General features: G+C 36.8%; 1 protein-coding gene across 1 annotated transcript in view; it reads left to right on the top strand.

The window, feature by feature from the left end:
• Positions 1 to 10,893, top strand: part of LOC107557181 (SAP30-binding protein-like) — a 32,767-nt gene extending 21,874 nt beyond the window's left edge. Inside the window, exons 5-11 of the mRNA XM_016240505.1 lie at positions 3,191 to 3,279; positions 4,655 to 4,746; positions 4,859 to 4,919; positions 5,749 to 5,800; positions 5,889 to 5,947; positions 6,073 to 6,157; positions 9,498 to 10,893. Coding sequence (XP_016095991.1) covers positions 3,191 to 3,279; positions 4,655 to 4,746; positions 4,859 to 4,919; positions 5,749 to 5,800; positions 5,889 to 5,947; positions 6,073 to 6,157; positions 9,498 to 9,676 — 617 coding nt within the window. The 3' untranslated portion in view covers positions 9,677 to 10,893. The remainder of the gene's footprint in view (positions 1 to 3,190; positions 3,280 to 4,654; positions 4,747 to 4,858; positions 4,920 to 5,748; positions 5,801 to 5,888; positions 5,948 to 6,072; positions 6,158 to 9,497) is intronic.
• The last annotated feature ends 2,221 nt before the right edge of the window (positions 10,894 to 13,114 follow it).

Here is a 13,114-nt window from a genome sequence, read left to right as displayed (position 1 = left end):
GTTCAAGAGGCGACTCAAAGAAGCCTCTAGTCCAGACCACCAGCAAGGTGGTCACTATGAAGCCATAGAACCAACTAAACATATAGGTCCAGCATAGGAGACGGAAATGCAGGAAAATTCCTACCTAACCTCGGTCAGGTGGAGAGCTGGTGGTTATAGGGGAATTAGGAGCTAAGGGCAGATGTAAGACCACCGAAGGAAACGAGTAGATACTCAAGTATCACTCTGATCCGGACGAAAGAGCTGATGCCTTGTCTGGATCACATCCCTAGGTCTTGCCTACCTCCCTTGCCCCCCGATTCCTTCCACCCCTCCCCGCGGGGGGGGGAGGAGCACGAGCCGCGACACTAGCCTTCTGTGGCTGTCTCTGATCCTCAGACCGAGATGGACCAGGACCCCTATGCTGTTCGGGCTTAGACCAGCAGCAAAGCACCGGCCCCCGGATCAAACGATGTTAAAGGAATAACATCATCCTCCAGCAGCTTACTCTCGTCCACAGCCAACAAGCACAAGAGGGAAAACCCCTTTTTAAACTCATCAGCCGGATCCACCTGCGATCCCCACGAGCCCATCCTCCTCCGTGCCTCAGCAGCGGTGGGTCCTGAGCCGCGGGAAGCAGATGGCTGCCCCCCTTTCCTCGAAAAGAGAGACAAACGAGAGCGGAGCTTTTCATTAAAATACGCTCACAATGAACGCAGATTGCCCCCTCAAGGATATCGCGTGCGTGCTCTTTGCCCAAACAAACAACGCAGAGATCGTGTGTGTCATCAGCTGTCAAATAACGACGACACGGATGCACACACACCCTCTAAATGCTTTGCTAGTGCTCGCCATAACGATAGGAATATAGATCGCTCTTACCACGGAAATGCACGCTTCATTTGTATTCATTTGGTGTTTTTTCAATGTATGCTTCAGACACGGGTCACGACGAGGCGTTCCCCATAGCGACCCCTAGAGGATGCAGTTCGACGTTCCCTTGAAAGGGAACTACATTACCTATGTTTCTGCAAAAAAAAATCTCCACCAATCAGAAAATCAAAACAAGCTAATTATGCAAAAATAACTCTTTAATACCCACTCTTAATGCAGTTTTCCCTATATGCTGTCAAATGACTTTTTGTGTATTTGTGTATTTTGCAGTAAACATGTTTTTGTTTCTATATAAATAACATCTTTATATCAGTAGTTTAATACTTCTTTTTTTTATTTTGATTGTAATTCACAAGGCTTCATGGGATTGTATTTTTCCCTCAGTAAAGCCTTTAAGTACACAGTCTTATTATTCTCCCATTTTTAAATACTCTAAACAGTGTCTGAAACTCTGTATTACAAGCACTTCTTGTGTTTATTTGCCTCTTTAGGATAAATCACTTGAATGCCTTATTTGTAAGTTGCTTTGTATAAAAGTGTCTGCTAAATTAATAAATGTAAATGTGCTTTTTTGTCTTCAATTTATGTTATATTCACCTCAGCTGGTTGGTTTGGTTCAAGGTTTTAACAAAGACTACTTTAAAATCCCTATGGGAGAAATTAATGGAACCAAAGCCATTGAAAAAGTGAATGGGAAGTTGTTGTTTTTTTTGTCTGTTTTAACATCTACCAGGTGAAAAATAAGTCTGATCACTTAAACTCACAATTTGAGGTATTATTTATAGAGGAGTTAGGCGTCAACGTTTAATACTTAGTCTGAAATCTCTAACCATAACTACAGTGCAGGTGTGCATGATCTGTTTTGCCACAGGGTTGTTCTCAAATGCACGGTTTACGTAAGGCAGCTCTGACTGAAAAATGCTTTGACCTTTCTGAAGAAACTCTGCAAGTTTCCATCGCTAGAGGGCCTGTTTTTACATGTTTGTGTCTGTGCATTGCTTAGGGAAGAGTGCCACATCTAGAGGGCCCCACCCAGACCTTCCTTGCTTCTGTGTGCATGCTTGTGTGTGTCTGTCATGTGTTTCAACAAACGGAGGCATGATTTGGGCCACAGTCACTGCCTCAGACCTGCCCAGAACAGCAGCCAGGGGGTGTGAGAGAGGCAGATGGGGGAGGAAGGGTGTGTGGGATTGAGAAGAGAGGAGGTGAGGTGAAAGAGAATTCAGCAGTGGCCTGTTCCAACCAGTATGGTTTGAATAGTGTTCACTGCTGCATGTGTACGCAACCACAAATTCCATTTCTTGGTTATTCGCTCCAGAGACGTCTAACCAAGACTGTTGATAGATGCTTCTAGTTTAAGGGAATTTAAAAAAAAATAGTTTCTGCAAATGCTTACGAAATTGAAGCAGTAGATCGGTGTCATTCTAAAAAAGTGAAAATGAAATATAGCTTGAGGTTAAAGTTGCATACAGAATCCAGAATGTTTGTGTTTGAAACTTCATACCGCTGATGGGAGAAGTATTTTCTTTAGGCATGCTTGATTTATGTGTTTATTTATTTATTTAAATGTATTTCTAATCGTGTGCTTTTTTGCAATGTGCGCTGCTTTGTCTGTATCAAATGTGTAAAAATCTATATAAAAAAAGAAAACTGATGTATATGTGTGTGTGTATATATATATATATATATATATATATATATATATATATATTAAACATATAGAAAAAACAAATCAGCTTGTCAGCTTGTATAAAAAATAAATAAAACAGGTAAAAAGTAAAACTTTTTTTGTATTTCAATGAAACATAACAGTAAATCATACAGTATGCTCATAAAACAAACTAGATTTTTACATTTTCTCAAGAAAACCTAGTGGTTTATATATATATATATTAAACATATAGAAAAAACAAATCAGCTTGCATTATTTTATAAAAAATAAATAAAACAGGTAAAAAGTAAAACTTTTTTTGTATTTCAATGAAACATAACAGTAAATCATACAGTATGCTCATAAAACAAACTAGATTTTTACATTTTCTCAAGAAAACCTAGTGGTTCTTGCCCATGCAAACTACCTGCTATGATGTGGTGTTGTGCAGGGATGCCAGGGCATTGCCACGTAGTTGCTATATGGTTCTGAGTATTTTAGTCATGTTGTCAATAAAAAGCAAGCTTATTTATAAGCATAATTTTGATACATTTAAATATATATATGATTTACTGTCATTACTACATTGCAGCATTTTGTGCTGTAAAGTAAATTACAGTATACATGTATTTGCTGTCTTTGAGTATTTTTTCTTCTTTTTCACAGCACAGTTTTCAGAGAAGGTTCGGAATATGTCTCCTGATGAGATCAGAATTCCTCCTGAACCTCCCGGGCGTTGTTCCAGTCATCTGCAGGTGAGATGGTTGCTGTATTCTGTTTGAGATGTTCTTGACTTCCTGCCATGGGCTCCAATGAGAGAAATCTTGACTGCACTTCTTGAAATCTTGTTTTCTGATAGATTCTAGTCTAATTTGCATAAATACTTTTGTGAATCTGATGCTAAAATAACATAAATTGTGCATTTAAATAAACAGTGCGATCAGTGCTGTTCAATCTTGGTAAATTCCCTCATCTGAATTTTCTGTAGCATTTGATAATTTTTATTTGTTTCAAAGCATGAATCAAATTCTTTTTTTAAAAAAAGGGGCACTGTTTAATGCAAACATGTTTTTATCAACAGTATCAGTTTCCTGCTCTTTTTTTTTTTTTGCCATATACCAGCCGAAAACATTCTTTCAGCTGCTTTGTTTTGATTGGACTGCTGCTCCTTGTCAACAGTCATAAAAGGAGAGATCTTATGGGTTCATTGTTTTAGTTCTTGGCAAGCTCTTTAATCCACATGCACAGATCCTGCCTGGCATGTTTTATCTCAGGGTGTGGCACTGGGGGCTTGAGAGGGTGGAAGGTTGTGGGTGTTTTGCCCCACCCAGAGGTAAGGACTGGCAGTTCGCCCTAAATCATGCAGCTTGCATATTGTCAGTACATGTCCAGAGGTGCAAACATTTGAGGTCAGTGATGTCAAAACCATGTTGATGCCAAGGTAATATTCAAACGCATTTCATTCGAATTATTTGGTTTGTTTTATTGCAGTAATATGTATTTATATTTTTTGTCAAATTCCTAATTGTCATACTACTTCCTGCTGTAGCTCTCTCTCTCTCGTGAGCTGTCGGGACAGGTGAACATGGGTGTGGTTTTCACACTACAGTACAGTACAACCTAGTACTGCTAGATAGGCTGTGCTTTTCCACGTCGTGATGAATGTCCTGTCCCTGCGGCTATGCTTTTTTCGCTGTTAAGACATGATCCTCATTCCCTTATACATCTGAATTGGTCTTCCTGCTAACTTTCTAGTTGTACATTTTGTACGAATGAACTAAGATCAGTGTCTTAACTGTCAACAAACAACTTTTTGATTTATTTGACGACTTGGAATGTGAAGGAAAACAGATTGAGGAGCTGAAAATGGCACATCTCCAAGTGCTTCTTGGAGTCTGGTTGTCAAAAATCACCTTCTAGTTCTAGAAACTCACACTCGCACAAAGACTTTATTCATTCTTAGTGTCTCACAGCACTTGGAGCGATGAGGCAATGTTTTGTACTGCACATTTTGCATTTAAAATGGACTCAAATAGGCTTAAAATGGAGTTTGTTCATTTAGCAATATCATACATGCACTTAATATCAGTAATGAAAGGGGAAAATAATGACTCCCTTTTCTGTTTCTAGGAAAATATCTTTAAACTTTACGAGAGGAAGCTTCACGGAGACTTTGATACAAACAGCCATATTCAAAAGAAGAAAGAGTTCCGCAACTCAAGGTCTGGAGATAACAAGTGTTTGACCCACCGTGCACCAGACATAATCTGAAGTAAATTACCTATTGATATTGTTTTATTTGTTTGCAACTTAACCATGTTTTTGTGTTTATAGTATTTATGAGAAGCTTATCCAGTTCTGTGGTATTGATGAACTTGGAACCAATTATCCAAAAGTAGGTGTAATGCTTACCCGTTAATACCACATAAATACTGTACGTTGTATTCAGGGGCGGATTTAGTGATTTAGGGGGCCCCAGGGAAAATACAGGAATGGGGCCCTATACAATTTCACACATTTACAACCTTGAGGTTCCTTTCACTGTTGCATGACCGTGCCCCATAGTTGTGTCTAATCTTTTAGATTTCTCATGTACATGTTATAAATAAAGGATTTATTTTATGTTGTAAATCCCTTCATCACATTTAAACAGGTTATAATAGTATTAGTGTAGGTTGGACACTAGGTGGTGCGTTGGGGTAATTTTCACTATGCAATTGTCTACACAAGGCAAGGCTGTCTAATTCTAAACTTTTAAAATATACATTTATTTTTTATTTATTTTAATTGCACATTTAAATTAAACTGAAGGAAATTATAAATTGACATGCTTAAGGATTATTTCAACCAAACATGAAGTGTGCCTGTGTGGAAAGTGACTGTGCGTGGCCCTTCTTGGGTCTTTCACAAAAATGAGTGAGTGCCATTTAAAAGAATTAAAATAGGCCCTATATAATATGCACTGTTGCTTAGTATTAAAAGTATAGCTTCAGATGCATGATATTTGTAGGGCCCTATGAAATCCGTTTTATTTTTCCAAAATTAGCCTAAGTTTTTTTTCAGTTTTAATTTTTCTACATCTCACATATAAAAAGCATTTTAGGCTGCCCTTGGCTTTTGGGGGCCCAAGGCGGTCGCCTACCTTTGCCTAATGGTTAAGTCCGCCTCTGGTTGTATTCATGTCTGTTGCAAAAATATATATATTTTTGTTTACTTCTTCACAGGACATGTTTGATCCTCATGGCTTGTCAGAGGATTCATATTATGAGGCACTAGGTAAATTTAGCTTTAAATTAGGTTTGACATTTCATATGGATTGAATTGACTATATCTGTTAACCATTTGTGTGCTGTTCTCTCCACAGCCAAAGCTCAGAAAGTGGAGATGGACAAGCTGGAAAAAGCTAAAAAGGAAAAGACCAAAGTTAGAGCCCTGAGGCACTCCACTTATAAAAAGAGAAATAAAAATAATATTAAAACATTTATTTGTACTGTCTGGGCCACAACACTACTGATAGTTAATATGTGTTCTTACCCATATGTCTGTAGATTGAGTTTGTGACGGGCACCAAAAAAGGCTCCACTACTAATTCAGCAGCTGTGGCCACAAACACAACAACTGCCTCTTCCACAGGTACACTGCATAAGTTATATTACTCCTTTATAATAGTAGCCTGTTAATAATTTTCATTATTATTATTGAAACAGGATTTTAATGGTTAATATTGATAAGATATTTTAATAGTATATTTAATCTTTCTGTATGTAAATTATTTAGCCTTTTTTTTCAAGTAAATAAATATTAAGTGTAATTATATTTAATACAATATTAAAGTGGTACCAGTTCCATAAAAACAACAGTGCTTGGTAAAAGTATACTGACAACCTATCAAATTTACAAAATCAAAAACTAAATTGGACTAAAATGAGATCTGTTCCATTTCCCACTTTTTTTATTTCTTGTCAATTTTTGGACATTTTGGGTGACATAATGTGGTCTTTTATAAAGACCTTAAAGGGGTCATATGATGCGATTTCAAGTTTTCCTTTCTCTTTGGAGTGTTACAAGCTCTTGGTGCATAAAGAAGATCTGTAAAGTTGCAAAGACTAAAGTTTCAAATCCAAAGAGATATTCTTTATAAAGGTTAAGAGTCAACCAAGCCTACCTAAAACGGCTCGTTCTAACACACCCCCACATATCTACGTCACTCAGGGGTGTGAAGTAACGAATTACAAATACTCACATTACAGTAATTAAGTAGTTTTTTATCAGTAATTGTACTTTGAGTAGTTTAAAAATTGTGTACTTTTACTTTTACTTGAGTACATTTTAAATGATGTATCGGTACTTTTACTCCACTATTTTCCCCTCAACGTGATTGGATAGATAGTAATAGGCCTCGTGACTTTCGTCAAATCAAATTGTGCATAGAAAACTTTAACCGCCAACTGTTTATCATGGCTGCTGGAAGTGCATTCTTCAAGCATCAATTCAGTCGCATCTTCCTCAAACTTAATATGTTAAGGTAAATTTTGAATTTCTGCTTACTAAATGATTTGTATATATGCTTGCCTATCTACACGGCCTGAAATTTGGTGTGAGGTTGCGGGTATTGCGTACAGTGTTAACTCCCGCAAGTGCCACGTTTGGTAAATTCCCACTCACTTATGAGACGCGCGATCTGCGCTGCCTCGTCTCTCCCTTGCGTAACGGGTTTTTTATTTATTAATTTATCAATTTTGTACAATTCGCTGTCATTTAGCAAGTGCACTCGCACATAAACTATTTTCAAGTTCAACACTTTTTGTTCCATTCAGTTGTGGATGCTGCTGATTCACCGAGACCGCCGTGGCTCAGCAAAGAGACATGCGTGGGTGTGTGTGTTTTCCTTTGAAAAAGTTTCCCCAGAAATATCGCTATTTAATGCAGTTTTCCTCTTACAAATTGTATTATCATTATCAGCATAACAATTCGAGTAAATGTGTAAAAGGTATGGCATGATGCCATCCTTCTAGAACAATGTGCATTTATGTTAAAATTGTAACAAATGATCAAATTTAGTTATTCTTATTTCTTTATTGCAAAACGCTAAAACTGGCATCGTTTTGGAGAAATGGGCTCTCATTTTAACCCATATCATGGTGTGTAATGCTGAACTGTGTTTCTCATGGTGTTTGTATTTGCACTGTTCTAAACGTTAATATTTTATGTGGAACAACAGCATGCTGTCTCAGTGGCCTTACACATGATTTTAAATCTATTTTTTTCAAACTTTATGATTTAAATGGGGATGATTGTACTGAGAATAACTTTCATCTTTTCTTCAACTGAATACTGTTTCCGTGATGTTTTGATGTATTTTAAAGAGTTGGCAGTCAAAATTAAAACTGCTGGATGATAGATATTCTGCATTCTTTATGACAAACAAGATAATGTGAAATACAGAATGTACAAAGTTTTTTAAATTTATAAATTGTAACGGTGTACAGCGTTTATTATGGGGGGGTAGAATCCACAGCTCAGTACTCACTACTCAATACTCATGACACGAGTACTTTTAAATAGGCTACTATTTTACTCTTACTCAAGTAGTTTTTTTGGACAAGTACTTTTACTCTACTCACACTACATTTTTTGGAAGGTAATGGTACTTTTACTTGAGTATATTTTTCAGGACTCTTTCCACCACTGACGTCACTATGTGGAAATATTAGCATAATGCCGCCCAAATGTGCACGCAAAGAAAGAAGGCGTGGTTTCAGGAACAGCAGTAGTGTTGATGCAGCCATGTCAGGGAGACGCTGTGTATTTCAGTGCGAAAGCAAAAGCACTTTATTTGGCCTTCCGGAAGTAGATGCAATTAGGAATCATTGGTTAAGATTTATTTACAACAGAACAGATGTTCGAATTTGTGCAACGCATTTTATGGAACCTAGAAGAGTACAAGGATGGCTGTGCACAAAGGCTATTTAAAAAAAAAAAGGGTCAATTCCGACTTTGCTATGACAATCTGGCGCTTCTGAATCAGCGACTGTAAGTATGTTTTGTGATTAGTTTAAGTATTTGCTATTGACTGTTCAAATGCGGAATTTTGTGCAGCACAGAGAAACGCGTTGTGTGTGTGTGTGTGTGTGAGGGGAGCAGGGTCACATCACAGGAGAGTGAACTGTCTGTCAGAAATCATAGCACGTCAGCTGTCTTAACCGCGGCTTGTGTACTGCATCATCACTGTGTCTGTCACGCGACTCTGTTGCCCTTTCGGGCTTGAACTGATGATAAAACTAATATGATATTTGATATTTACTTTGAAAGCTGAACCTCGCGATTATGGTAAGGGGCGTTACATTTCCGACACGTGCGTGTGGTGTTCGGCCAATCCCAATGCACTGGGTCAGCTGGCCAATCAGAGCAGACTGCGCTTGTCAAAGGAGGGGGCTTTGTTGAAAACGATGTGTTTGAGAGAGGCGGGGCATAGAGGACCTACAATAATGTCAACATTCTGTTACACCAAATACACAAAATAATGATCTTTAAAATAGCATCATATGACCCCTTTAAAGGGGATATATATACAAAATATACATTTATTAATTCCTTTTTTTTTATTGACAATGTGTGAACAGTTTGTAACGAAACTTAAAAAAATGTGACTTTCCCCAACTTCCTAGGCTGTGATATAAGCCTGTGGACTGATTTTTATGTGAAGTTCTCAGGATTGTGTGCTGGGAAAATCCATGACTATCGGTGCACTGAATCACGTTCAGTCTCTTCTATGTTTCATGTGCACGAGTATAAGCTTGACCAAATAAGTTGCTGGCTGCAGTACACTTTACCATCACCGGTGTCACTAACAGCAAGGGTTTCTGAATTCTACATATAGCCCCTTTAAGTGTGAAAACACCCATAGGCAACAGCCTTCACTTTACTAATGTTTGTTTATAGTATAGTAAGTCTGAGTTTGATGACCTAGCAGATGCTCAGAAGAGGAAGAGCAAGTGGGACTCAGCAGTGCCGGTGACCCTGGCACAACCCGCCCTCCTCACCACCACTGCCACCCTCCCTAGAGTCGTCTCTGTGACAACAACAGCCAGCGGCACCAAGACCACAGTCATCTCTGCAGTGGGAACCATTCTCAAAAAAGCTAAGCAATGACACTAAAAAAGGCAGGGCTGTTTCACTTCAGGTTGCCAGATTGATAGTGAATGGCAGTGCTACATGTAAACGTAACAAGTTGTGCTGTTTTTAGTTGAGCAACAGATGATTTTAACTGTCTGACAACTGGAATAGATGGTGTTTATCTCATTTTCAGAAAGTGAAAATTCTGGATATAGCTTTATAATGACATAATTGTATCAGTCATCTCTGTGTTCGGTTTTGACTAGCTGTTTCAAATGCATTCATCTGATGGTTGATTCTTTGATTTCAACTTCTTGGTTGTCTTTGCCCAGATGTTTTCCATTGAATTCATAATTCTTGTATGTAAAAACGATCCTGCAGCTGTCATACATTTCTGTTGCAGTAAAGTCACCTGACCTTTCATGTCCGACATATGAAAACTGAAACCTGCAATAATTTATTGCTTATCAGTAAATTAAAAAAAAATTTTTTTTCCAGTAATCATTCAGTGTTTGATAGATGCTCAATCTGGCCTGTCTACAGTCTGTTTCCATTTTTATGTTTTGGATTGGTCCTGTACACAGAACACCAATTAAACATCACCAGAGTATTCATTCAGTATCTTATTACAACAACTAATCGGGGCTAATTGACTATATTACTGCATTTATTATAAGACACAAAGGGTCTTATATTTTGGTGCAAGTCCATTTTTACAGTTGTTTTTCTATTTTTTTATTTTGTTTTAGCAATGCAAGTAGGTATTTTTTATCGTGTATATTAAAATGACTGGCTTCTCTGTAGCTCAGCAGTGTAAAAATAAATGTTTTTTGTATAATTGCAAATCTATTGAATTTTGTTTCATTAATCACTCTGCTTTTTTTTTTTGTTTAATTCAAATCTGAAAGCATCTGCCTCTGGGATGAAGAAACAGCCGTAGGATGTGATGTCAGGTAGTGCTGAGGAATGTGTTTTGAATTTGGAAGATGGTGTGTGTTTACAAGATGGATCACTGATTTATATTCACCCGATGCATTTCTGTTTTGAAATAGAGCCATCCAAACTTTCGTTCAAGCTAAGAAATCCTGGGCAATGAGGTTCATTGCTGCCATTTTCCTTCATTCATGTTTAAAACATATTTAAAACCGTCTGCTGGGAATGTGGTGGTGCAGCCTAGTGGTTATAGATCTGGGCTTGGTAATAAAATGTTTGTGGGTTCAAACCTACTACCCTTGATCTAGAAACTTTTCTCTAAGTGGCAGTTATTTGAAACTGTAAATTGATTATTTACACTACCATTCCAAAGTTTGGGGTTTGTAGTATATTTTTGTTTGTTTTTGAAAGAAGTCTTTTGTTCAACATAAGTGTCTTATGTTAATTTGATCAAAAATATAGTAATAACAGTAGTATGGAGAAATACTATTACAATTTAAAATATAATTATTATAATTAAATATAATTTTTATTATCAGTTGAAAACAGTTGTAATGCTTATTATTTCAGGATTCTTTGATGAATAGAAAGTTCAAAAGAACAGCCTGTATTTGAAATAGTTACACTGTCAAAGTATTCATTGTCACTTTTGATAAATTTAATGCATCCTTGATGAATAAACCTTAATTTATTTTTAAACAATAGCTTAAGCTTTTGAATGGTGTTGTATTCCCCAATTTGCTACTTTAAATGGCTTAACTTATCTGCAATATGTTGGATGATTTTTTTTATTTTTATAATATATACTGTATATATATATATATATATATATATATATATAAGCAATATCACACTCGTAGCAGTGCAATATGGCTGTATATCAGCACCATTCGTAATCACAGTGTGTTCATATACAGCCATATCGCATGGCTACGAGTGTGATATTGCGTTTATACAACAGTTCGATGGCAGAAGTGTGTAAATAAAAAAAGAGACAACAACAAAGTGTTTTTAAAAACTTTTGTGCGGAACTACTTCCTTCTGCCATGGATTCAAATCTCAGTACAGTTTAACAGCTGAGCCCAAGATCTGTTACTAATTCATACTAAAACATCACTTTAGAACTAGTGATGAAGGAACGTTGAGTTGCTTCATTGAAAGTTTATTGTATTAAAAGCTAATTATGTAGAGTCGAGTATTATTATGGACTGAGCGAGTGTGATTACCTGCATCTAATACAGCATTCATTATTCAGCTCAATCTCATTCACAATATATCATTAGTTTGAATGTCCACTGAGGAAAGCGATATCTTTGTTGTACTATCCTTTCATCTGAACAAATAATAGATTGAGACCAAAGACTGCCCGTTAGATTTACCCAAAATGAATTATATCTCATGTTTAACTACTACAGAGTAGGGGTGTGACGAGATACTTATCCCACGAGACAAGACGAGACACGAGACTGGGTTCACGAGACAAGATTTTTAGACTTTTTAGAAGAAATCCTCAATGATGAAATATATAGGGAAAAATAGTATTTTATTCAACTGAAAAACAGAAAATGCAAAAAAGTAGGTGCATTTTGAAATCAGTTTGTACTTTATGAAATTAAACATCTATTTTAATAACATGTATACAGTAATAAACAACATGTAAACACTGCAAAATGTTTTGCAACAAACTCAACTGACAGGCAAGTAATTGCACAAAAATTATAAATAGTATAAATAAAAATAAATAATAAACAACATAAATATCCCTTTAAAGTGGAAGTGAAGCAGTCAGTCAAGTTTACATTGTTTAGTAAACTGATTTCCACTTTAATAAAAAAAATATATAATAAACACGATTAATGTATCAATTTAAAAGAATAAAGCAGTGGTTGCCAAACTGGGGTTCGCGGCGAGGCTGAGGGATAGCTAGGGTCCTATGAAATCCATTTTATTTTTTCCTAAATTCCGTTTTATTTTTTTCCAAATTCCGTTTTTCCATTTTAATTTTTCTCGGCTCCTTTTTAATAGTTAAATTAAATTGTATTAATTAAAAAGCATGTATCATTAATTAAAATCATTAAACATATACATTTTCACATACATTTATTAAAAGTTTAACAAACATTACATGTTTAGGGCCCTATGAAATGTTGGAGCCCACTGGGCACGCCTGCAATGGCTCAGGCTCTCCACAGGGGCTGCAATCAGAAGATTTAGCCAAAGACCTAGCAGAAGAAGACCTGGGCGGAACTGTGCGTGAGCCCTTTAAAGTCTGAGAAGATTCACGCCTCTCAGGATGGGCTTGTCCAATGAGAAAGGCTGTAATTCCAACCGGGAGGTTGGAAATACTGGGGAATTTTATGACCCTTTGTCTGAGAGCATGGTAATTTGCATATGGAACTCGATTGGGTGTTGATGCAAAATTACTAAAGATTCTCAGAACACTAATATATTGCCTATGTACCAACATATAATATACACTCGTTTAGATCATCAGAAGACGAATTCATAGTTCCCTTTCAGTCGGTCACTCTCGACGTCACG

Source organism: Sinocyclocheilus grahami, unplaced genomic scaffold, assembly GCF_001515645.1.
Source record: "Sinocyclocheilus grahami isolate Dianchi unplaced genomic scaffold, SAMN03320097.WGS_v1.1 scaffold592.1, whole genome shotgun sequence".
NCBI classification, from domain to species: domain Eukaryota; kingdom Metazoa; phylum Chordata; class Actinopteri; order Cypriniformes; family Cyprinidae; genus Sinocyclocheilus; species Sinocyclocheilus grahami.
The sequence above is the reverse complement of the archived record's forward strand: the minus strand, read 5'-3'. Positions and strand labels throughout refer to the sequence as shown.